This window comes from Carassius auratus, unplaced genomic scaffold (assembly GCF_003368295.1).
Source record: "Carassius auratus strain Wakin unplaced genomic scaffold, ASM336829v1 scaf_tig00214575, whole genome shotgun sequence".
Taxonomy (NCBI): domain Eukaryota; kingdom Metazoa; phylum Chordata; class Actinopteri; order Cypriniformes; family Cyprinidae; genus Carassius; species Carassius auratus.
This window is the reverse complement of record NW_020527719.1, coordinates 360,126-388,073: the sequence shown is the minus strand read 5'-3', so window position 1 is coordinate 388,073 and position 27,948 is coordinate 360,126. Positions and strand designations below refer to the sequence as shown.

The 27,948-nt window shown below is 34.7% G+C and overlaps 1 protein-coding gene across 1 annotated transcript in view; it reads right to left on the bottom strand.

Annotated features, from left to right (window-relative positions):
* LOC113092383 (protocadherin-15) overlaps positions 1 to 27,948 on the bottom strand; it is a 157,307-nt gene that overhangs the window by 80,310 nt on the left and 49,049 nt on the right. The window contains exons 5-13 of the mRNA XM_026257974.1: positions 18,916 to 19,076; positions 16,211 to 16,366; positions 11,391 to 11,510; positions 11,127 to 11,237; positions 8,187 to 8,357; positions 4,568 to 4,676; positions 4,240 to 4,352; positions 1,289 to 1,495; positions 347 to 481 (exon numbers count right to left, since the gene is read on the bottom strand). Coding sequence (XP_026113759.1) covers positions 347 to 481; positions 1,289 to 1,495; positions 4,240 to 4,352; positions 4,568 to 4,676; positions 8,187 to 8,357; positions 11,127 to 11,237; positions 11,391 to 11,510; positions 16,211 to 16,366; positions 18,916 to 19,076 — 1,283 coding nt within the window. The remainder of the gene's footprint in view (positions 1 to 346; positions 482 to 1,288; positions 1,496 to 4,239; positions 4,353 to 4,567; positions 4,677 to 8,186; positions 8,358 to 11,126; positions 11,238 to 11,390; positions 11,511 to 16,210; positions 16,367 to 18,915; positions 19,077 to 27,948) is intronic.

The following is a 27,948-nucleotide window of genomic DNA, read 5'->3' as shown; positions in this document are numbered from 1 at the left end:
TATATTTTATACTTAAAAAATCTAATTTTCATTCATTGTATATAGCATTAATATCTTTAATTTAGGTTGATTTAAATATTAATTACTGACCTTTTCTCTCTAATATAGATAAAAAATGACATAATATGCATTTCAATACATAAAATGTTCTTAAATAATTTAATCATACTAAAAAAGGGCTTAATTCTTAATATATATATATATATATATATATATATATATATATATATATATATATATATATATATATATATTAAAAACTTTTTTTTTTTGGCATGAAATGCAAGTGATTCAAAAGGAGGTTTTCAAACAAGCCAATGTGAATGCATATTTGTGTGTCACATACCGTTAAGGTGTAGTTGGTCTGTATCTCTCGGTCCACTGGTTTCAGTAGAGTAATGTAGCGTGTGATGCCAGTAGATGTGATGGAGAAGATGGAGATGTAGTCATTCAGAGTGATCTTCAACTGAGGATCTTTAGTCTTCACAAAACAGAGTTGAGAGGTCAAATGCAGAATTACTACACATTAACATGAGCATGACACACCGTCCAAACAAACCTCATCTAGTCACGCAATCCTCATGTTGCATAACACGCAAGAAAGAGTCACTCGACCACCTCATTTACTCTGACATGCAAGAGCATCTACAGAAATACAACAGCTTCTTTGAAAATCCAGAGAATTCTAAAGTCAAAATCGAATGGATAAATCCAAAGAGAAAAATGAAGTGCATGCACATTTTAACAACAGAAGTGCAATTGTATTTTTTATACGATTAATGACATGTTCGGTATATTTACATATGTATAAGCCATGATAACATTGGGTTACAATTTACAGTCTCTCTTTTCAAGGAAAACCGAAAAATATAACCGTTAACTCTTTTTGAATACGCATTTTTGTGCAATCGATTGCTGTTTAGAATGAGAGCATCTGCCTCACAAACAATGGCTCTGTGACAAATAATAGCCTACTGGCTAAAAAAAGACAAACTATTCAATATATCATGTCGCAACTCATGTATTAATAGGAAACACAGCAAAGGAGGATAGAAAACTGCATTTGTTGAACCAGTATATTATAAATACAAAAGAAAAGAAAAGATAAGAAAAGAAAAGAGGGCACACATCACTCTGGTACCTACTGGTGTGGCCCCTGGCAGCAGCTACAAAATAAAACATATGGAGAGACTGAACCATCTGTGATTTTATGCATCTTTGCATTCCCAAAACAGGAGTGAAGCAACAATTAAAAATTGTCCTGGAACAATTCATGAGAACATCTCACCTCTTCTATGTCATTGTCCAGTGCGATGATGCCCAGCGGGGCCGTGAGGTTGGCAACCCCTGAGATGGTGGTGCCAACCGAGGCAGACTCACTGATGAAGCCTTGGTACGAGGAACGCTGGAAATATGGCGCCTGGTTGTTCTCATCCAGAATTTCAATCTGCAGGTCAGCGTATGCAGGAAGAGGGTGACCGTTATCCTGCTCGGCCTGTTCACAAACAAACAAACTGTTCAAATTCTCTAAAAAGAAAAGCGTAAGGTTGCCCTAAACTTGACAGTTGCTTGACACTCTTTAATTATGTATACAAAATATTCTTTATAATTTCTATAAAACTTTATATACATTTACAATCAAGTAAAAAGTTTTTTTTCTTCTATTAAATTCAAATTAATCAAAGGATTTGAATTCATCTTCACTCATACATTAATTAAAGTCCAGCAGTTAAAATTCATGGACCCAAAACGGCTCAAATTGGTCTTTGTTTATTAAAGAGGAGTATGTGGATACATCTCTCTGAATATTTTATTTTAATTTCAATTATGAACCCTGTCTATCACTGATTTCATTAAGGAGCCATGAAAGACTGCAGCTCAGTAACTCGATAGCACACTTCACACAATTGAAACACGCACACATACGCACATCTGACAATGTTGACAGCGGCAATGTTTCGTTTGTTATTTGGTCTCAAATTTCAGCAAGCTTGAAGCAAACTGAGAATAACGTATCGTTCTTTGTTATTATAAACAACGGAATCATAACAGCAAACCCAGTCTTGCATCGTTTCACAGAGGAAACATTTAAATTACCCCTGCTGTTACACTGTTGTTCCTCCCAAATCTATGACAGAGCAGAATAATTTCATATCAGCGATCGCTTTCTTTTTTCAGTTTCTCTCTCTTGCTCTTTCTCTTCCAGCTCAACTCAATTAGAAGATAGAGCATGTTTAATGTAACTGAATATACAAAGCTCTATTCCAAAAGCTAGAGAACTGCTTGCCTGCTTGTCTACCACCTACAAAGGCAGCATCCTAACTGAAACGGGATCTCAAGTGATGCTCTACATAGGCAGAAACTGTGTGGCATATAACGCTCTTTACACAAAGCTAATGGGAAACCGGAATGATTGATTCATTTTAGTGCTAAACTAATGATGTGGTAAGAAGCAAACAAACAGTATTTTTCATTCAAAAACCTGGGTAAAATAGTATATTAATTAGACACAACTACACTACTGTTCAAAAGATGGTTATTGGAAAGATGTTTTTAAAAAAGTCTCACCAGCACTCCATTTATTTGGCAAAAATACAGTAAATTGCAAAATATTTTCACCATTTAATACAAATGTCTTACATTTTAATATATTTTAAGATGTAATTTATTCCTGTGATGCAAATTTTCAGCAGCCATTACTTCAGGCTTCAGTGTCATGTGATCTTTCAGAAAAACTATTTTGCTGCTTAATATTGTTGTGGAAACCATGATGCATTTTTAAAAATACAGATTTTATTTTTTTATTTTTAATAAAAATCATTTGAAACATTATAAATGTTGATATTTTCACTTCTGATCAACTGAATGTATTCTTGCTGAATAAAAGTGCTCAAACTTTTGAACAGTACACTGTAAAAAATTTCTTGTTGTTTTTACAAAAACTTTTTGGCAGCTGTGGTTGCCAGAATAATTTTGTAAAAATACAGAAAACTGTAAACACATTTACGTCAAAAACTGTTAATTTTACAATATAAAGCTGTAATTTACAAACAAGAAAATGTGAATATAAACCAGTAAATTCAACAACACACAAAATTAAATCTGTTTTGTACCTTGAAAATACTGACAACCACCATAATAATAAAGATGGTACTGTATAAGAGAAAGCCACATGAAGTATCAAAGCTCATCACAAGTAGCTTCACCACAAGCAGAAGTATATATTAACATATAGAAGGTGCACATTTATGGAAACACAAAACACCATCATGGTAACACACGTGATACTTAAATAATGCAAAAAACTTTCATTAAGCAACAGAAGATGTAACATAAAGCTCAAATGTACATAACTGATAACAAGAACTATTTAAAAACATGATTATTTAAACAAAATACTTTCAAACGTGGAGTGTCACGCAGGGAATTCTGGGAATATCAGTTTACAGTTTTAGACTGTAAATTATACATTGATTTGTTCTTTTTTTACTTCTAAAAGCTGTATAATTAACAGAATTTTACTGTAAATTTACATTAAATGCTTTGTTAGATCTTTTACAGTTTTTCCCTGTATATAGTACGGGAACTTACTGTTAACCTATTATCAGTTTTTTTCCGTAGCGTTTTTACAAAATTTTACAGTTAAAATTACACTTATTTTTTACAGTGTATGTATGTTTTGTCAATATATACATATATATATATATATATATATATATTTGTTTAGCATTGAATAAAGTACAATTATAGAGCATTTCACTTTCTCTTCTTTTTTGTAAGTTCATCACGATTGCAGTGTGAAACCACATTCTCTATAAAATGACATTTTATATAGATATATATATATTTATCTATATAAAATGTGATGCTGCCTTGCGATAATTTTTTATAGTTATTAATGCTTTGTACCTTTTTTATGGCATCTTTTGCATCAAGAAAGCAACTACAAAGCCTTTAAATTATTTCCTAAATAGACAGCTCTCTAGGTTTTTAAACAAAACCAAAGTGAAAGTGTGTACATACAGACTGGTTTCAATTTCAGATACTACTGCTGCAAATGAAGAGAATATTTCCAGAAATATACTGCAGTTAACACCCGGTGTTCTTTTGCATTGAACCATTGAACCAGTACTATTGTAAAAATGATGAAACTCTTATTGACGCTTAAATGTAAGAGCCTCTGGGTGTGAGATGAACCTCTCTTATCTGTAGAAGATAACCTGATGATGATATAATGACCTTAATAACGAGATTGAAGCGCTGGTACAGCTCTCTGTCCACAGGCTTCAGCAGCCGCAGCTCAGCCGTGCTCCTGTTGAGCGAGAAGAATTCTGGGTACGTGGCAGGTTGACCTGAAACGCAGTACAGAGAGACACCAAACTTGTGTTATTATATGAGTCATGCTATTATTTATACTAAGCTATTGGATAAAAAAAAATTCTGCTGTAAACCCTAAAAATAACCGAGTTTCTCTTTTAAATGTATGGAAATATTGGTTAAGAGTACAGTTGTGTATATATGCGTCTATTTTTCAACACTTGCAAAATGTGTGAATTAAAGTACCTACCAACTAGTATGAAGTACATGATTCCCGGTCTGTCTGAGGGTGGCTGGATGTTTCTGTCCTGGTCGATGGCTCGAATGGGAGGTGTCACATTCAAAGGGTTCAGCTTGCTCTGGAAAAAAAAGAAGACAAGAATAACTGACTAAGGGGGCAAACAAGATTAGAGTTGGCTAAATTAATTCAATATAAATAATATTTGTTTCACCCTAGTCTGGATGCTTTTTAATGCTATTCCGCATCAACACATGACTCCAGTTCTTCAGTTAAGGCAGTTTTGATTCAAACCTTTACTTCTGCCCATAATACAAGTCAATACTTCATAATAATGCTTCCTCCAGTGAAAAAGTTGCCCATGATGTTCTCTTAGATCCAAACATATTTGGGCTGTTTTCTTGTGTAAATGACTGACATGTGCATATTGTGCAGTATACGGACCAGTAAACTCCTGTACACAGGCTCTTTCAAAAATAATAATTCTAGCTATATTTTAGATCTCACCAAATTCAGATTTGTTCCCTTTAGAAATAAATATTTTTGATTATTTTTTTTTGTTTCTCACAAGACATTAATTCATGGACTGGAGATTATCCTGATGTTTTTATCATCTGTTTGGACTCTCATTCTTATAGCACGCGTTCAACTCACCATGAGTAACAATGTGCAACACATCTGTTACAGTATGTTAATGTTAGTTTAGCTGTTCGTTGTTAGTTCCTGTTAACTCAAGCCCTTTAAATTATAGACACCATTTGTGTCTACTTTACTTCTCCAAATTTCAGGAGAAACATTCGAAACAAAGCCCATACATAAATAAAACACTTTGAGATCTCCATTAAGTCTCAAACTATGAAAGAGCCTCCAGTGAGGGATGTTTTCCTCTGGGTTAAAAGCAAAGCTCTTGGGACACTTGATTGTTTTAATCTGTGCTCTACAGATGAGTGTGCTTTTCGTGCAGACAAATATGGCCTCTGACAGATATGATAATAAGAGGCATCTCCTTTGGGATGAGTGCTTCATTAAAATGGCAGCGTAAATACAGACTTTCCATGTTAAATATGTGAGCACAGTAAATCAGAATTCTTGACCACCTGAGACGTTTAAAACTACCCATAATCCCCCCCTCCAGCAAGCATTAGGCCGATTAATCTGTGCCTAGAGACAGGAAAAAGACTCTCGAACCATATCCCAGCTCTAATTGTTAAATATGTGACCTCATTAATTACCACTATTCCTGCCAAAGGAAATGAGAGAGAATCTATGTTGGGAATGGAACACTAGCGTAATGCTTACTGCATATTGCACAGTACACACAGTATTGTTTTAAAAATAGTATCTGAAACCATACACATTATGCATTTATAAAAGATGTGTTTACAATAACTTATTAAAATACTACTCTTAAAATCCCTGCAGTAAAATGTGAAGCATGTGGATTTTCAGTTCTGTATAAGAAGCCTCAATTCAATTTAACATGCAAGGTAATGTGACTACAATGTAGCATACAATTTTAAAATAGTTTCATAATGCACACACCCAGAACTTCAACTATATAAAATAGTAGCATGCTATATTGTTGTCACATGACCCTGTTATCATTATGTTAAATTTAGTTAATGATATGAGTTATCATCTCAAACAAATAAAGATAAACTAAAGTTTGCGGTCAGGAAGATTATTATTATTATAGTAGTTAATACTTTTTTTCAGTAAGGACACACTAAATTTGTCAGAAGTGACAGTAATGTTAGGAGTATTTATAATCTTGCAAAATATTTATATTTCAAATGCTGTTATTTAGAACTTTCCATTCATCAAAGATACATTTTTAATATTAAAATGCAAAACACTTATTTTAAATTGTAATAATATTTCACATTTGTGTTTGTACTGCTATTTTTTTATCAAATAAATGCAGCCTTGATGATACTTTGAAGACTTTTTTATTTGCTTTTTCAAAATCCAATTTAACTTAACTTGGATTTATTTGATTTTATTTTTTCTGTATTTTATGTTTGCACAGATGAAATGTCCATATAGATTAGTCATAGTATAAGCCTACTGCAGAAATAGTAGTATGCTACTCCAAACACAGCCACTGTAAAATGTGTTTGTGTGTGTGTGGAGGGGTCCCCCAATTTCTGAAATGGATTTCCTCACACACTAATCCTTTATAATTTGTGAGATAATCAGAGAACAGCAAGAAAAGCAAAAATAGATTGTCTCTGTGAAAACGCATGAATTGCAGCTAGCAGAATGCAAAAAGGAAAGTAAAAACAGCTCGAAATGAAGCAAATCTGCAGCACATTTATTCAGTGCAGAAATTGGCAGCCATCTGCAGTGGAAAACATTTTTAGCATAAATTACGGCAGTCCCCCCTGAGCAAAGATCAGCCGTCGCTGTATGTCTGGACTCTCTGTTTTTTCTACATGTTGTTTGGTTCAATACAGATCCATCGCCTAAGAGGTCTGCCCACCGCAGCTCACCTCTACTGGGGTCTGATATCATCAAAGCTTCACATCTTGGCTTTGATGGGTGATGAACCCTGTGGTTTTCCTGAGGGTCTCTAATCCCTGTCCCTGATCTCACACAATCTGTACCAGATTCTCAGCCTTCCTGCCCCTGCCCTATGAGTCTCCTCTTTAGCCAAGCACAGGTCAGTAGAGCAACGTATGTGATGGGAATTATGAAAGGACTGACATTTAACCGGTGAAGGGTCAACAAAACACCAACAACACAATGAAACAAATTCTGAGCTTTACTCTTTTCTTGTGCTTGTCCATACAACATCCAGTGAAGACATCAAAATGTCTTGCAAGCAACCAAAATTTCACTATTGGATCCTTTAAATACAAATAAAAAAAAGTAAATGCTCATGTAATTGCTGAACTGTATTTTTTCATACACCATTCATATACCATTTATAATTTTACTTTATACCATTAGCAAGCATTATTTTATCCATCAAGGATGCATTAAATGGATAAAAGGTGACAGTTATATATATATATATATATATATATATATATATATATATATATATATATATATATATATATATATATTACATACCCCAAACTTTTGAATGATAGCAAACAGTCAGTGAGTGGTCCTTGCTGTGCGAGGCTGAATTATTAATGCACATACCGTGCATAGTTTATTTATTTCTTTAATGTTCAAGGCACAATCTTGTGCACAAACCTTGTTCTCAAGCACTCAAGAAAGCTCTGAGAAAGCATCTATCCTGGGCTGCCCTCTGCATAGCTTCAGATCACCCTGTTCTGCTCATTGGGTCACAGGTGAAGTGTTTCGGTCAAGTTGAGACAACTTCCTGCCTTTGTACCTAGCTATACCATACGGTGCATACAGAATCATGACTGTAGCTTGTGGCAAGGAACAGGCTCTGAGTCATCCATACTTGAAAATACAGGTATAATCTCAAAATGGCAGTTGGTTTTATATGGTTTATTGTTTCTAAATAGCCAACTGGGACCAGCTAGAAACCACAAACATCATATGGTTCTAGATCCACTTACAGGTACCTGGTTTGGACCTGTTTTTCCAGTAGGAGATCCAGGGAATATTCAACATTTAAAGTCCTCTGAAGTTCTCTGCAAATTCTTACCGGGTCGGTGAGCTCAGGAATAGCCACACGGTATGTGATGGGGTTACAGTCCTGTGTGTTGTTGACCAGAACACATGGGAGGAACATAGGACCCAGATCATCTCCATCCGAGACATCCAGAGTTAGAGTAGTGGTTGCCGTGCGACGAGTTCCCGGATACGGAGCCCGGTCCTGGAAAAAAGCTGGCATGTTACCATAGATACAGACCTTTAGATACAATCACAGATCAGTATACAGAGAGACAACAATGATGAGAAAAGAAGAATGAGGGAAAAGAACAATAGTTAAATGTATTGTTAAATATTTAAACACAAAAGTCTTATTTTTTTATTTACATTTTGCTAGAACAAGCAAAAGGTGTTTTATAAAACTGTTAAATGAACATGCATAAAATGTTTTTTGCATATCATACTGTGAACTTGAGGCCATTTAGAAACGTTGTATTTTTCCACACAGAAAATTAAATACTATCAGATGTTAAAGATGAAATTTAATAGCAATGAATCCAGACCAACAGGTACAAAGAAATAATAATAATAATTGAATATAATGCTCCAAACTGTAATTATTGACTTAACAAATTCCAACAACCAAGATCTGCATAAAACGCGCATTATTAATATCAAAGCCAACTCTGCTGTTCTGTATTTTCTTCTTCGAAAAGATTTCAGAAAGAAATAGAAAACACAGTTACAAATCCATTCCCTCATTTTGAAATCCTGAAATGATTTTCTTCAAGGAGAACTGTTGCAGCCTTGATGTAAAGCATTTATTTGAGCCATTTGGCTCTAAGAAAACATGCTTATGTCCTCCAAGGTCTGGACATCCTCATAGGGATGCTGTTCTAGACGGGTTTGGAGTTAGTTGATTATGCAGCTCATGTGAGGGTGGAGGGATGCATTTGGAAGTGAATCAGGACGCCGGTTATTCAGTGACAGATATAGGGAGGTGCCTGGAATTTTAAAAAGTGCGTTGTGCAAACTGGCAACCTAACAGGCCCAGACCACTTGACCAAAAAGTCAAGGTTATTTTTTGCAATCTACAGGAAAGGTTACAGAGTAAGAAGTCATTTAGCATCATCTTTATCTTAAATGACCTACAGCTAATGACTCACTCTTTATATGGATCAGATTAGTAAGCTTTCAATTACTAGTACAAGTATATGCACATTGTAAGGGTTGGTTTGAACTTCATGCAATGATGTGCACTATAAACTAGTTAATAATTATGGTGATATACAATATATGAAAGACATCAAAAACAGTGTTTATGGTAAAACAATGGAAGTATAGCAATGGCTCCAGGTGTTGTTTCAAGGCAGGTGTACTTCTCAGACTTCTAAGTTTAATGCACAGTAATCATAAACACAGATTTATTCACCCTCAAAGTCAAATGCAAAAACTCACAACTGCAAACCTAAAAACTTTCAAACATACGGAGCCCCGCACATAACATGAAAAAAAAAAAATAGTAGGCTAAATCATGTACACAATTTACTAATTTATTTCCTCAATGTACTAAAATGTGCACACGATTAATATTGTGTTTCCTCGATTTACTATTGCGTTCCCTCAATTTGCTAAATTGTGCGCACGATTTAGCAAATCGAGGGAACGAATTAGCAAATTGTGTGCACAATTTATAAATCGAGTTAACGAAATAGTAAATCGAGGGAACCCAATGTTAATCGTGTGCACGTTTTAGTACATTGAGGAAATGAATTAGTAAATTGTGTACATGATTTAGCATACTATTTTTTCTTGCATGCCATGTGCGGGGCTCCGTACAAACATATACTTGCAAAAACAAATTTAAACCCATAAACTCACAAATGCAACTTCAGTAACTCTCAACTGTAAACTTGCAAGTATGAATTCAAACTTATAAACTCACAAACATAAACCATTAAATGCAATCTCACAAACCGGAACTCAAAAAGCCTCTAACATAAACTTAACACTTGTAAACACTAAATTACCAACATGAATTTTAAATTAAAAAAACATCAAACCTCAAATTTTAAACAATAAACTCACCAACGTATATTCAAAAACTTTTAAACTCACAAGTACAAATTCAAACTTCAAAATCTCATGAACATAAACTCACAAATTTAGATCACTCACCAATGCAAGTTCAAAAACTCTAAAACCTAAAGTTGCAAGAACAAATTCAAACTCAAAAACCTTCAAATAAAAAAAAATAAAAACAATTCAAACTCACAAAACTTGAACTGAACAAATTTCACATGTAAAATCAAAGGTATATGCGAGTTTGCATATGCAAGTTTATGGATTTAAATTTGAACTTGTGAGTTTTCATTTGGAGGTTTTGAATTTGTGGCATTGTGCTGTGTGATAAAACTGCACATTTTAGAGTGGCCTTTTATTGTGGCCAGTCTAAGGCACACCTGTGCAATAATCATGCTGTCCAATCAGCATCTTGGTATGCCACACCTGTGAGGTGGATGGATTATCTCTGCAAAGGAGAAGTGCTCACTAACACAGATTTAGACAGATTTGTGAACAATATTTGAGAGAAATATTCCTTTTGTGTACATAGAAAAAGTCTTATATCTCTGAGTTCAGCTCATGAAAAAATGGGATCAAAAGTGTTGCATTTATAATTTTGTTCAGTATATAAGCAGGCATTACATGGTAAGATTTTTTTTTTCTTCACCCTTCTCTCATGATGAACATTCATAATGTTTAAGCTTTATGGCTACACATATTTATCTCAGCTTTAGGCCTTGCAACATTATTTTGTACTGTAAGAGCATTATTGCAATCACAGTTTATAAAGTTATATTCTGTGGTAAGCAACCACATGTCACTATAGCTGTTGTTATATTTACCCTGAAACACTCTTCTTAAGTGTATTAGGTGTAAAGGAACAACACAGTATGTTAGTGAAGGATATTTTATGTGTTAATAATCTTACATTAGCCTGGACTATAATTAGATAGCGAGTTCTGTCCTCATAGTTCAGCCGCTCTGCCAAAACAATATTACCAGACAGCGTCCCAGAAACACGCACGGTCCTGTTTGACATCTGAGACAGAGAGACAGAGAAAGATTGCACTATTTTAAATAAAACATTGCAGTTTGAAAGTTCACTCATAAAGTCACTGCTTTAAATTAATCATTAATTACAATGAAGAACTTGAGTGTAACTGCAGAAGGTCTGTTTGATCTGATGAAGTACCGGGTCATTTGGGTTGTACTGAATGGCGTATTCGATCTGTCCATTCGGCCCGTCATCGATGTCCGTGGCTCCATTGTTTCCTGAGAAGCCGGTGAAGATGGTGGTACCGACAGGAGTGAGCTGAAGAGATATCATTAAAAAACACATGAAACAAACATCAGACACTGGCTATATGCTTGTGTAACAACACAGCAACTCTGACAGGCCTCAGATGTGACCCGTCTGACCCAGATAGAGTATATGTGTGTGTGTGTTCCTTCTGAATCCCCTTAGAAGACAGAAGAGGGAGAAAGAAAATACAAAGAAAAAGAAAACAAAGAGAAGACAACAAAAAGCCAAAGTCAAAACGGAAGGAGAGAGACAGCAAAACCTGCACATATGCCAGCACAAAAATACACACACTACCGATATTAAAATAACAGGTTAGGGTAAATCTACAACTGCGGTGACTTTTCCATATGGTTTATTTATTATTTTTGTAGAATTTTAAAATACATTAATGATTTACCCATGGCTGGCATGTTCAGTTAAGTGGTGTTTCATATAATTAAAGATCATAAAAACCAATTACATCACAGACAGTACATTTACGAATAAATCAATTGTGGTTGAAGACATTACAAAGACAAAAAATGCTAGCATTAATCTTTTTTTTTTAGTTCAGAAACTTTTAAAAATGATTAATGGTAATGACTGTATTATTATTTTTTGTATTATTATTATTATTCCCAAAGCTGGATTAATCACTTCTGCTTGTATTATCTTGATTTGCAATTTAATTAGGAAAAGACGGTCTGCCAAATAAATAAATGAAAATGGCATAACAGCAGACAAATGTAAAAATTCTCTCTCTCTCTCTCTATCTATATATATATATTCATAAATTCAATGTATATAAATTCTATATATATATATATATATATATATATATATATATATATATATATATATATATATATATATATATAATTTCAATTTGTCAAATGTATTTTACAACACATATTTAGCTATTTTTAGAACTTTTTATCAATAAAAATCTATTGTACAGTATATTTTTTAAATGCATATAGAGACTTTCAAAATTACAAGTGAAAATAGTGATAAAATAGTTATTTTACTAAAACCAAGTATTTTTCAGACTCTTTTCCGCATGAAACCAAAAGGATTTTTGGAAAACAATCTGACAATCTAGTGCTAATCTCATCTTGCTTGGAATTCTGAGCTCGATGTCAGCATCTCTTGAGGACTGAAATTCACACGTGAAACCTCTCTCTCCCACACATACAACACCAGTCTGCCTCTGGGGCTCCAAATCACCCAGAAAACCCATGAACCAAGTCACAGCCTTTTGGATCAAAAGCAACTCACATGATCACATCCGCCCTCAAATGCAAATACCACCTGATACTTTCCCCTTCCTGCCCCACACCCCCTTGACTTCATCACATAACTGTATTTCTCTCACACGTTTTGCATGTACAGGGGGAGAAAGGCAAGAAGAAAAGGATGACAGCATATTTGACTTCAAGGAGAGGAAAAAGATTGACAAGCATAAAGAAGCCAAGCTTTTACACACCTAACACGTACACGCTCACGGAACATATTCAAACGTATTTCAAATAAATGAAAGCCATTAAGTTTAAAAATAGTCCTCATATCTGCACTTGTGGAGAAGAGGGTCAAGTGTGTGTGTGTGTGTGTGCATAATATGCTAGAACAGCCGATGCCAAAAGGGGATGGTTTTAGATCTGAATAACTGATGGAGCACGCCAACAGACTATACAATGACTTCATATGTGTCGGCTTCACTCTCTGTCCTCTATTCAATCATGAGTGCAGTTTTCTTGATGTATTTCTTATTAAAAGAGTGAGTGGGCTTTGTGTCAGTTTCTAACAACCACCAACATTTAGTTTAGTTAGAAGTTTATAACAGCACCCTTCAGAAATCATTCTAATATGCTGATTTGGTGCTTAAAAAAATATTTCTTAAAAACATTTTTATTAGGCAAGGCAAGTTTATTTATATAGCACATTTCATACAAAATGGTAATTCAAAATGCTTCGCATAAAATAAAATATAATAATAATAATAATAATAATAATAATGAAATTACAACAATAAAACAAGGAATTTAAATACTTTGAAAAATTATTTAGAATCTATTTAAAAGTTTTAAAAGTGCCATATAATGCAAATAAATTGATTTTATAAGGTGTTTGAACACAGTTGTGTGGCCGTAGTGTGTGAAAACAACCAGCCGATAATGGTAAAAATCCACCAGCTCATTGTTTTATCATTGTTAAATAATACAATTATGTTTTATAATCCCAGTAATTCACTGTCTCTACTCTCGGTAAAAGTTTTTAATCGTGGATCGAATGACGTGGACGATGGTGAAACTCCTTATAGACGGTTTCATCGGGCGCACGCGCCTGGACCTAAGTTAACTTCCGTTCTGTGTTGTGTATATCGGTCTGGCTGCGGTGCCATCTACAAACGCAGTTAAAGTCAAGGTGATGAGTAGACTGAAGTTGGGCTCAGGTGGTTGTGCTGCGGGATGTGTTTCCCATACATTTATTTATTTTTGGAGACTCGCCACAATAGATTTTCAAAAAGGCTTCGTTAAATAAACATGAGTAACGTAACGTTACGTACTGCATGTTTAATAATAAGAATTCCTTACATTTATGTTTAAATATCAAAACGAGGCACGGGTGTTTTTATATCGCTGTATTTCTGAAGGAGGACTTGCATGTAATATGCCTGATAAAGCAGTGTGTGAGCGTACCAGCTCTGCTTTGTTTACAGCTGTTACTGGGGAAACCTCTATTTCTCGCGCTTTATGTCTATGCTTTAAAACATCTCCTGCTGGTAAAGTATGAATTTGCATTTTCATTAAGTTCACCTAATCCACGCAGCAAACATATTTTGTTTGTTATCAAAAAATATCTACTCTAGACGGACTTGGCTGTTGTTATTGATTCTATTTGGAGTCTACCGGAAGTTAAGTTAGGTCCACAAAAGCGCGCACGCGCAGTAACATTTGTTTATGTTGATGCCGTTGAAACCATCTATATGAGCATTTCTCCCGGAAAAGCGTGTCCGCGCACACGTTGACCAGAGGAGACCAAGACCACGCACATCAATGCGCTTCACTGGGAAAGCGTCAGCAGCTTTGTTCAGCTTCCCAAAAACCCAGCATTACACAAACAGTGGATGCAGTTTGTTTTTCTGGGGCAGCAATGGAGTGTAAGAAGTGCGCTTGTGTATTTTTGCCATTTCAGTGAATAAATAGGATAAAACAAAAGACTTTTTGGAGATATGAAGGTTGCTGTGCTACTCTATAGGTACTCAAGATTAACATGAGATTTGGTGAAACAATAGTGTTCTGGATGAGTTGCAGCTGTCTAATGGTCTTCTTGGGAAGGCCGGCGAGGAGACTAGTCCAATAGTTCACGCTGCTGGTAACAAAGGCATGAACAAGTTTCTTCAAGTCTTGACTGGAAACAAAACATATAATTATTGCAATGTTTTTTAGATGATAATATGCTGATTTAGTTACTGCTTTGACATGACTACTGAAACTGAGGTCTGTCTCCACAACCACACCAAGATGTTTGACTTGATTTTTAGTTGTTAGACCCTTACAGTCAAGGCGTGCATTCACCTTGAGAACGTCATCTTTGTTTTCAAATGCAATGAGTTTAGTTTTCCTTGTTTAACAGAATTTTTTTTTTTTTTTGGCACATCCAACTTTTAATTTCAACAATGCACTGGCAGAGGGAGTCTATGGGGCTGTAGTCATTTGGCAATAAGACTAGGAAAACCTGGGTATCATCTGCATAGCTCTGATAGGCAATTTGGTTCTTTCTTATTAATTGACTTGGTGGGAGCATATACAGGCTTAACAACAGCGGTGCAAGACTTGAGCCTTGTGGGACTCCATATGTCATGGACGCCTGTGACAAGTGGGGCGGGGCCGAGAGCCGTGGGAATGGAGCAAGGCCGGTGGAGTAATTGAAAATGAGCGATACCTGCACCGCTCACCAGTCTCGAGTCCCACGGAGGAGCTCCAGAAGTATGAAAGAGGAGTTATGACAGTGAAGGATGATAGAGGACGAGGCATGGGTTTTATTTTGTCCGCGAGGGGCTGTCACGCTATTTTGTGTTTATGTTGTAATTAAAGTTATACTTAAATGTCTGCCAGGTTCCGCCTCCTTCTTCCCGACTTACAAGCTGTATTACAACGTCCACTTAGACTTCTCTCATATACTCACATAATAACCTCTTCCAATTAATTTTGAAAACAATTGCGCTGCTTAATATTTTTGTGGAAACTGACTTTTTTTTGCAAAATTCTTTGATGAATAGAAAGCTCAAAAGAAAACCATTTATCTGAAATATACATATTTTGTAATATTCTAAATGTAACTTTTGATCAATTTAATGTTTCCTTGCTAAGTAAAAGTATTAAGTTACTGACCCCGAACGTTTGAAAATGTGTTTGTTTGTCCCTACTGAAATAGCACTCTCTAAATAAACATAAAACATAGCTAAACATAAAAATGCATACATTTAATTCAATTAAGAATATAAATGAATGTATCATTGCTAAATAAAAGCATTAATTTCCTTCCAAAAGTAAAATAAAATTTAAAAACTTTTTTGTAAGTAATTATTAGTTCATTGGACACATTGCTTTGTCAGTCACAGTTCTCACCTCAGTAAATTTGCATACCATGCATATTCAGTTAAATCTGAATTGACAGAGACTGAGACACAAAGTAAATGAGGCAGTGCAGAAGTGATCAGGCCTCACCTCATTAACTGATACATAGTAACGAGGCTGCTGGAAACGAGGCGTGTTGTCATTTCTGTCCCTCACCACTATCCGTACTTCATGCAAAATGATTGTTCCCACCAGCTCATTGGTGCACTGAACCTGAACCACGATGGTGGTGATGTAACTGGGTGGCTGGAAGAAACCACATATACAAGGGGATTATAGAACATGAAGTAAACATACATTTGTACAACAGAAATAATTGTATTTGACTGCATTAGTACAAAGAAAAATATGAATCATCAAACAAGGCCCCTACAGATGAGATGTAACAGCTGAAAACATACATTCATGGGAACATTTACTCAAGGTAACATATGGAAATACTAACCATTTGTTATATTTTCAAAAGTGATCAGTAACATTAGGGTATCCAGCAGTAGCAAAGGGCATTAACAATGCAGCCAATCAGCCTGGACGTGTGAATGCACAAGATTACATAACGTAACAATGCAAACAGGATTAATGTCAAGCCTGCTCATTCTCTTTTGGATGAATAAGGTTTTTGGCCTCAAGTACTCTAAATAAAACAAACAGTGTAGCTGTTGAGTGAAGTGCCTGAATCCCACAAAGCCTTGTAAAGAGGACGAGGAGGAGGAAGAGGAGGGTATGTCCTGTAATCACCATCCAATAGTGTCATAAAAGGCCTGTCACTAACACAATGCTTCTCAGATGAGCACACATGTGTGGGGCTAGAAAGCCTCTTTACTGAAGATTGGTGTAATGTACAGACAGACAGTATAAGAGAGAGGAGATGAAGCACTTGTGGAAAAAGGGAATAGGAGAAATCGTAATGCTCATATTGTGGCTGTGGGAGTCAAATCTCCTGTCTTTTGATGGAGGACTTGGCTGTTATTGTACTGTAGAACAGTACATTGCACTTCAAGCACAGTAGAATACAACCAAAAACCTTAGAAAAACAATTCTTAATAAAGATAAAGTCTCAGACAATCCTATTTGCTTACATTGCATGAATCTGAAGGGACTGTAAATACATACAATGCAGGCAAAAACATTATATAAAAATGTTTTGGTCTTGGTTTCTGGTTAAAACAATGCCAACAACAACAAAATAATAGTACTAATTATTATTTGACTGATTACTTAATTATTACAATTAAAAGTATACCTACATATTTGTAAAATACAATAAATTTAATTAAGAAGCAAACTTTTGAGAAACATTTTTAGACACATTATCAAACAAAAACCTCACTTTATTTTGTAATTACTTAAACTAAAGCAAAAATAAAAATAAAAAGAATAAAAATAAAAGAGAATTAGTAAAATAAGCAAACAAGAAGAGATTTTCTTACACAAATGATAAATTATTTTTAAATTCAAATAATTTGTTTTCATATACCTCCTTAACTCTTTTCCTGCAAGCATTTTTGAAAAAAGTTGCCAGCTACCTCTAGCAATTTTGATGATTTTCACTCAAAATTTATGGCCTTCAGTACATTTTGCTGTATGAATATATGAGTCTCTAGTCTTAATTAAAAAAAAAAAAAAAACTTTTTTATTTTAGTTTAAATCATAAATAATTTTTTATCACTTGAATATAGGTAAGTTTCATAAAAATGTATAGGTGAGAAAATATTTTTTTTTTCAAAAACTACATCTACATAATATTCAGTACGATGATCAAAGCATAAACCCAGTGAATCGCTTCCATCAATACTTCAAAGCTTGCACAGACATATACCACTTTCTGCATCAACATTTTCCTCCGTGACATTATGCAGTTTCAGTTGATACGCTGTCTATTGCTGATGATATGATATTTTTAATATCATGCATCTGTTTAAATAAGATATCACTAATTTCTCTGTCCTGTTCACATTGCCTTTTTGTCCGGGAGGTTTTGTACTCGTTCAGAAGATGTGTAATAGCGCCCCCGAGAGTATAACAGTGAAAACACGAAAAGCCGTAAAAACTCATCTTCGGCGGGGAAGCGTTGTCTTCTAAAACATGAGATAACTCTTCAATGATGGGGAAAGAGTTAATTTGGTTATATTCACTATATACAATTAAATTACATATATAAGTTATTATTATATTTAAATATATATATAATGATAATTATATTATTATTCATTTATATAATAATAACAAAAATCTAAGAGATAATTACAATCTTCATGATATATTCTCTGAAAATCCTTTAAGTTTGCATGAAACAGAAGTTAAGACCATTATTTCTTCCCTAAAAGGTGTTAGGTTGTTCCACCTTTCCACCGATAAACATGGCGTCAGAGAACAGAAGAGATATTGTTGAAAGCCATTCTTTGCTTAAAGATTACTAGGGTGCATGAAATGTAAAAAAAAAAAAAAAAAAAAAAAAAAAAAAAAGATTATATTGTGCACAGATAAATCGTTTATAATAAACACTTCAATATTCCATTCCAGAATAGTCCATTTTGATTTCATGGTGGCTTTATTATCTCATGCAATTTTGCATAAGTATATTTATCTTGATTTAAGGATGTTAAGAAAATTATTCTTATTCTTTTCTTATTTTATAAGAAAATACTGATTAAGAAAATGTAGCACTTCTGTGTGGCTCTAATGATCTCATTACAGTGACGCATGCTGGTTTGTTGCCAATCGGGACAGAGTTTCTTTATATATATATATATATATATATATATATATATATATGTGAGTGTTTGTCAACTCACGTCTCGGTCCAGCACTCGTCCGGTGCTGTTGAGATACAGTCTCTGCAGCGCAGGGTCAAGTACAACCCAGTTATCGTAGTTGTCCAGCAGCGTCAACGATATGGTTCTATCTGGATCCTGAGCTCGACCGTTGATCTGCATGTTTTCCACAAGAACGGTACCTGAAAGAAAGAGATTGGCAAGAAAAGCTTAGAATTCAAGGTGCACGATAGGAGATTGACAAACCCAAGCAAAATAAAAAATATATAAGTAATAAATAGGCTATGCATAACAATAATGATGATTTCCCCATGAATAAATAATAGTTGTAAATCCTCATTCTGTACCGATTCATTAAGCGTCCCCTCTTGGCTCATGTGTATGAGAAGATGATTATGTAAGAATGTGAAGGTCATAATTTCAGCATGTGTTAATGTATGGTTGGCTGAGTTCTCGCCTCTCCTCCAAGATAATTACACTTCATTTTATGCTTCAATGTGTTAGAAATTATTTAAACTCCTTTTGAATCCCTGCAGAAAAACACAAAATAATAAGTCCTCACAGAGCACGAACCCCCATCCAGGCGCTATTCAATTAACGTTCCATGAGGTCCAGGCTCTGCATTTCCCCCCCAACAAAGGTCCGGACAATCATAATAACCATGTTTTTAAATAAAATGAATATTTCTCAAATATGCATTTTCACTGGAATGGATAACATTATTTAAGAGCCATTATTTGAGAAAACATTCACCTGAGAGCCAGATTAACCTAAGATTTCTAAGGGGACTAATAGGAAAGACTGGAGCTTAAGCACCCTTAAATAAAGCCTGAAATTGCCTGTGATTCATTATAAATGTTCAGGCTTGCAGCTGCATGACCTTGCAAAATGAAAGAAATAAGAAATCCTGAAAGTAATCAAACTAGTCTCTCCAAGTATTTAACCTGTAGCATAAAAATACTGAACTGTGCTCTTCTTTAAAACAAATGCTACATTTCATTAGAAAAATGCTAATTAAATGCTGAATCAAATGTGAAATTTTGCCATCATCATGCCAGTCAGTACTGCTGCTATTAACACTGTGTAAATGCACTAAAATAGCAAGTATATAAAAAAATTCCATGCGAGGGCTTCCATGATCTTCCATGACAGTTTATGCAAACAGTTTTTGATTCACTGAAATTGACTGTCTCAAATTGTTTCTGATACATTTTAATTAAAAATCGAATGCATTATTGTATTTTATTACAATATACATCTTAAACACACATTAAAGGGATAGTCCACCCAAAAATGAAATTTCTGTCATCATTTGCTCATCCTCAATGAGCAAATGATGCATTTAGGGAAGTCGTGGCCTAGTGGTTAGAGAGTTGGCTCCTAACCCTAGGGTTGTGGCTTCGAATCTCAGGCTGGTAATACCATGACTTAGATGCCCTTGAGCAATGCATCGAACCCCAAAAACCCCAATGCATCGGCACCGCAGCATAATTGGCTGCCCACTGCTCCGGGTGTGTGTTCATTGCTGTGTGTGTGCACTTTGGATGGGTTAAATGCTGAGCACGAATTCTGAGTATGGGTCACCATACTTGGCTGAATGTCACGTCACTCAAGTTGTTCCAAACATGTTCTGTTGAGTCAAAAAGAAGATATTTTGGACAATGTTGGTAACCAAACACTTGATGGTAGCCATTGCCTTTCATAGTATGGGAAAAAATACTATACAGTTCAATGGCTACTGGCAACTATTTGGTTACCAACACTCTTCAAATATCTTCTTTTGTGTTTAATAGAGGAAATAAACTTGTATATGTTTGTAACAACTTGAGGGTGAGTAAACGATGACAGAAAATTCATTTCTATTTCAAATCACAAGACATTAATACACCATAAACATCAATACACTGCCCCGTACTTCAGTACTCTTCTGAAATCACAGTATGAAGTGCAACCAAAACATTGTTTGGCAGGTTCAAATGGTTTTAAAAAAAGAATTTCCATCAAAAAAATATTTGTCCTTGTGACCTCTCGTGCTGGCAAAGAAAACTTCTTCTTAGAACCACAAAATCTCACATTCATGAGGGGGCTCGAGTCCCCTTAAGACTGAGATCCAAGAATTGCCCCTGGCACAAACAACTGTATTCATCCAGAACTAGAGTTCAGAAAGCTGGTCAGATTCTTTTCACCGAGCTCCTCTGTGCATTCACAACAACACAACAGGTTTTTTTTCACATCCAATGAAACTCTTGAGGTTCTTGTTCCTCATCTACATATTGGATGGCTTAACAGTGAGTACAATTTGAGCCAATTTTAATTTTTGGGTAAACTACTCCTTTAAGCAACTCTAATTTAAAACTCATTTTTAAAAATGATTGATTTACATTAAACAAACTGTCACCGATCATCAATTACCTGCCCATATTTTACAACATTTTAGCAGTCAATCCCAATAGCAGTGAATTTTCATTTTGATAACCAATCTTTTTTTTTGCAATTGCATTTAGTGATGTTAGTGGCGCAGAAATTGTACACTTCAGCTTTAAGTGAGTTAGCTTACAGCCCAGATCCCTGAGAAACTCATCCCTAACAGACATCCGACGCCGTCAGACATAGACAGACTCAGAGGCCCTGATGTTTACCTCCAATATTACCTGAAAGGAAATCCATGACCTGAGCCAAAGCACCCCCTTAGCATGTGAGCCGAGCAAAAACACATCAGCTGCGAGTGAGGACAGATGCAAGAATCTCTGAGCAAACAGCATTTCGAATGAGGGGTCACAACACACGTGCTGTCCATCAAGGCAACAGGAAACCCATGCTGCACCAGCTTATATCAGCTATTAGAGTGGTTAAGAACATAGAACAGCGTTAATATATGGCTCCTGTTGGATTATTTTTAATACCGTTGGATTTGTCATGGAGAAAAACACACGGATGAAACTGTACGGAAATTGGGTGGAAAATAGCTTCTTTGATTCATGTCTGCACACTGGAGAAAATCAAATGCTATTAAGAAGGATCTCACACCAGGCACGGTGGAGACTCAAGGGAATGGCGTACACACACACATATACCACACACACCAAATCCAAGGCAGCTTCTCAGAAACCTTTTCACACCCACAAACAGGTGTGAGCTTGTGCTTCGTCGCACACGTGCAGATTTTCGGCATCTATTCCAGAACAATCTGGCGAATGGCATCATTAGTGGAGTTTGCTGAGGCAAAATTACTAATATTCAAACTTAAGCGCATAACCATTTATGCTACAGACATCTATGATACCTCGAATCCTGTGGCCTGCTGAGAGAGGTGTGCTATTACCTTTGTAAGTGATTGGACTTGATTGGACCTGAAAGCCCATTTACTTACACTGTACAGTAAATTGAAAGAAAGACTCAGGAGATCCGAATTTTAAAGAGATTTCAAACTGATGTTTAGATGGTTACCAACCTGGTCTCCAGGCCTGACCAGTTCTACCAAAAATCTATGTGATCAGTCATGTGATTGATTGATTGATTAAAAAATGTATAAATATATTTCAAAATAATTATAAGATGATAATATAATAAGAAATATGTTTTGTTCTTAATAAATGAATAATATTAATAATAATAACGCTTTTTAATTGTTATATAAAATATTTGTATAACTAATATTTACAGCTTGCCCAAGGTGGATGTTCTAAGGTTCTCTTTTGTTGACCACAGTCAGTTTATCAACGCTTCTCATCACAAGTAGTTTTTGTGGCAAAAATATCTGTGATTGTGACTTAAAATTTTTGTGATTAATCATGTTATTTTTTTTTTTAAATGTGTGATTAAATATCAATATAATAATAAAATAAGATTGTTTTTCCACTGTAGAATAAAAAAATAGAATTTAATAATCATCATCATCATCATCATCATCCTCATCATTTAAAATATTTTACATAGCTAATAATTACAGCTGACCTAAGTTGAATATTCTAGGTTCTCTTTTGTTTACAGCAGTCAGTTTATATATGTACGCTTCTCATTCCAAGTATAGGAAAATGGTTAGCATATGTTACATTCCCAAACCCATATTACAACCAACCCAAACTCCAGAGCAGATGCACAGATGAGTTCGTGTAGAGCAGCATTTCCGTCAAACCAAGCTGCTCTATGACAGTCAAAACACAAGCTGTTAATGTGTAAAAGAGCAAACCCAGTGCTGCGCTTCACTGTGAAACACACAACGCTTATACTTTTTTAACTAAATCAAAGCTTTTGAGATTTAATAATTCATACTATTTATATTGTGACTTTGTCTTTATTTCGATTAAATGTGCAACACTGCGCGATAACACTCATAACTAGTTTAAGCTGGTTTAAGTATGACTGAGACCTCAGCAAATAGTTTGTAGGGACAACAACCACTCACACTTTTTTTTTCAGAAATGATTATTCTCTGCCAACTCATTTGATGTTCCTTCTGCCAGCCGAAGAAGTTTGTGCCAATCAGTTTTAAAATGGAAAACACGAGACACAGTTGTTGTTTGACAGGAAAAGCAGGTCCAATTTAAACTGAAGGAAGTGGATGCTTATTTGAATGCAGAAATGAGCTGTCATCCTCCTGATGTGTGTGTGTGTGTGTGTGTTTGATTGTATTGTGTTCAGACGCCTCATGAGGCAAAGCTCTATTAAAGGAGACCTGAAGCCCGTGTGTGTGAACTGCAGAAAGGATATGAAATCCAGCAGAATCGATTGGAAGAGAAATCGAATCTGATGTGAAAATCCTAGAACATCACGTTACCCCATTGATGAAAATCTTTGTTCATCATCTACCTCAGCAGAAGAGTCCTACTGTCACAAAATCATTACAGCACAGGGTTGTGTAACTGGCTTTAGCTTTCAATCATTTAGGACAACTGCAAGCAATCAGATACCTCTCCATCGTAAAGCACACCAATGCGATTATATTCAAGCAACACTGTAAGACTCCCCAAAGAAGAGAAAAAGATCAAGTAGTTATCTTGTTCTCTAGACAGCAATGAGATTAAATGGACACCTCAAAGAGACTTTCGCTTAAGGGAACAGTTCCTCACCCTCAAACTGCGTCCTGATTTATTCACCTTCCTGTCATTACAAACCTAAATCACTTTCATTTTTTTTTCTGTCAAACAAAAAAATCGGACAAAATTCAAATAATTAGGCAGCAATTTAAAGAGTTAAGCGGCGGCAACAAAAGTATCACAGCTCAGATTTGTCAGATCTCAAAATTTATATTTATATTTGATACTTCAATAAAACATAACTGAGGCCATTATTAGGACTCTATTATTAGAACTAGAAAAGAGCAACCACTGAGCAATAAACAATAAATAAAATCAAGGAAGTAGTCATGTGACAGCATTTATGATATTTAAGCACTTTTATGTGATAAAAATTCTAAATAAATAAAAAACTTTACATGTATAAACTCACACACAGTCGTAAGTTTAGCGGTAGGCAGTCTAACCTCTAACCTGTAAATCCATCTTCCATAAGACCTCTGAGATTTTCTGCAAGTCATTACATGGCTGCAGACTTTGGGTTTTAAGACTTATTCTCCTCTTTTACACACACAGTGATGTGTGACATTCCCAGAGTTAAATACATCAGGAGAAGGTAATCTTATTTTGAAGTGTAAAGCTCTTTTGGGAGTTGTGTGGTGGCATCTCTTCAGACCCCTAGAGAACCTCGGGCTCATTCAAGAGTGATGGTCCCTTACCGCCTGTGTGCAGGAGACTAGAGAAAGAGTAAAATCATCACTGAAGTTCTGTACCACAGATTCAACATTTCTGCCAACACATAAAACAAATAGACTTGCTTCCAAAATAAAAGTTTATATATATATATATATATATATATATATATATATATATATATATATATATATATAGTTTACAATTTTATAAATATTATAAAATATTTTTTTGAAATAACACGAGAATTAACCTCGAGAAATAATGCAAATAAATAAATAAATAATAAAAAGGTAATTATGTATAGTGTAAATCATACTAATAATAGTAGTAGTAAATAAAAGGTAATTTAGTAATGCATAATGGTGATGATTATGTATATAATTATCATGGAAATAAACGAAAACGTCAATCCAAATAGCTTAATTTGTTTTCTTTGTGAAAAACAAGATTTCTCATTTTATTTTTTTTGATTTGGGGTAGACTATAACCTCACGTTTTCATGCCTTATTCAATTAGTATTCAACCTTTATTAAGATGGATGAAACCTATTTTGTAATGAAATTAGTCACCTTTTTTTGTGAAAGGTCTTGGTTGCTTTGTTGTGTATCCTCTGTCATGTGACATTAGAAAACCGGACCCCCGCTGTCACGCTCACCTATTAATAAGTGAGACTGATTACTGTCATTACCATAACATGGTATGCTTATGAATAATCAGACCGAGGGAACAGACTTTTCCCTTAAAGCTCCTGGAAGAGTTTTCTCCTCAGAACTACAAGCATCAACATCTTGAACTCAACATGATGAGAATTCACCTTCGGAATTACACAAAAGAGCCATTTGTGGATAAGATGTTAATGGCTGTTTTCACGAGTGTAAAATGCTGCCAAGCTGCCGTGAACAGCTGTGTGGACTCATGTGCCAGCCTCCATGTGGCTTTCACATCATGATTTGGTTAAAGTCATCCTGCTTCCAATAATCAGCTAAATGTCAGAGTCACACCATCCATCCACAGAGAAAATGACAAAATCAAGAAAGCAGAACAGACTAGGTGTGATGGATATAGGTGAGCATCTGTAAGGAAAGCCACGGTCAACAAGTGGAGAAAAGCACTGAACCATGAAGCCCAGATAGATTGATGTACTTTAATTTGCCTAGGAATATTAAATCAACAATGGCTCTGTTTCAAAACCTAGTGAGCTGACTTGCTGCCAAATGCCTATATGGGCAGCTAACTATGAAGTTACCGATTTGGGAAAGTTAATTAGCAGTAAATTATTTCAACAGATTATAAAATTACAGATCAAACAGTCATATTGTGACATTATTACAATTTAAAACATGTTTTATATATATATATTAGGGCCCGGACTCGATTAAAAAAAATTAATCTAATTAATTAGAGGCTTTGTACTTAATTAATCGAAATTAATCGCATTTTAATCGCATATAAATATTTGACCTGAGAACAGTGAGAAGTAATTTTTTACCATTGAATAATGACTGAATACATAAGCTTAAGCAACAAAATATTGTTTATTTTTTTTTTCAACCAAGTCTAGCAGACCAGTGCAATTTTTGCCATGAAGTGTAGCAATAGCATATTTAGAAACAATTTAGAAATAGTACATTTCAGAAATTCAGGAAGCTTATAGGTGCTGGAACCTTCTGTAAAGTGTTTTTTTAAGTAAAACACAATACTGTCAATTACATTCAGAACATTGGAAACACTGACTATTAGAAAACATCTCTCTGTTGCTTCAGAGGCCATAACATACTAAGTCCAACTCTCAATAACCTTGGCCAAAACAATAAAGAGTTCAACATAAACTGTTGCACCAACAAAATAATACATATTTCAACATTAAGTGTAAAGTCCACGCTAGCTGCTATATGTTTTGCGTTGAAGTGATACTTGAGGCTCGATGTGCTGCAGTGATATGCGAACGCTAGTTGGTGCTTCAGTATAATCGGTCCGCCGAAACTCATCCAGTGAGAAATGTTCCGCGGTGCAAAAATAAGTTATTAAAAATGCGGGATTTTTTTCTGTAATTAATTAATCTTAGTTAACGCGTTATTTTTTAGTTTGATCTGTAATTTTATAATCTGTTGAAATAATTTACTGCTAATTAACTTTCCCAAATCATATATATATATTTATATAATGTATTCCTGTTGAATTTTCTGAATTATTACTCTAGTCTTCAGTGTCACATTATTTTTAATCATTCTAAAATGCTAATTTGGTTCTAAAAAAACAACAACTAAAGACATTGTTATCAATGTTGAAAAATGCAGCTTAATATTTTTGTGATAACCATTATACACTACCATTCAAAAATGTGGTTTAATAAAAGGCAAATAAATAAAAACTTGGATGCATTTAAATTTCAGTAAAATCATTTACAATGTTAAAAACTGAATAAATGCTGTTCTTTTAAATTTTCTATTTCTATTAATCATTTTATATTGAAAAAATGGTTTACACTAAAATATTAAGCTGCAAAAATGTTTTCAATATTAATAGTAACGAGAACCATTATAAATAATTTAGCATCAATAATGATTGATAATAACTGAGCAACAAATCAGTATATTAGATTGATTTCTAAAGGATCATGTGACACTGAAGACAGAATCCTTTGGATCACAGGAATAAATTACATTTTAAAATATAATATATATATATATATAATAATAATAACAATAATAATAATAATAATAATATACATGTAGTGTAAATAGAAGTATTATAAAAATAATGCATATTTAATTAATCATATAAAAAAAAAATCATGCCTTATGGGATATCCTTTTCAATGAAGGACACATGTCATGCCTTTTTAGAGTATCCTAGAAATCATCAAAAGTATGTGGTCTACATTCAAGAACAGCACTGGTGTTGAGGAAGCCATGATGCCTACATAGGCAGCTCACTAGATTCTGGAACGCAGCCATAAACATGAATGATTTTTACAAGCCCAATAAGTAGCTACTCAATCAGTAGATGGATGGAGTTATCTCAGTGTGATTGAGTGGGGCTTGTTTTTCATTTGTTTTCGGGAGACGTTTTTAATTTTGGGAGGTTGTGCAGGTCTAATAAGAGGATGATTAGAGAGGACGGGACGAATCAGTCAGACCCGAGGCACTTTAATGAAAGTAAAGATCTACAGCACAAGCCAATATCTACCCCTCGCTGAGGAGGAGACCCGGGAAAAACAATTGCTATCTTCAACAACAAGCAATGCATTGTGTATCAGTGACTAAATTGTTATCGGCCAGTATTATAATACAGAATTACTTGTATTATAATTAGTGTGTAAGGCCCATATTTCATTCAAATA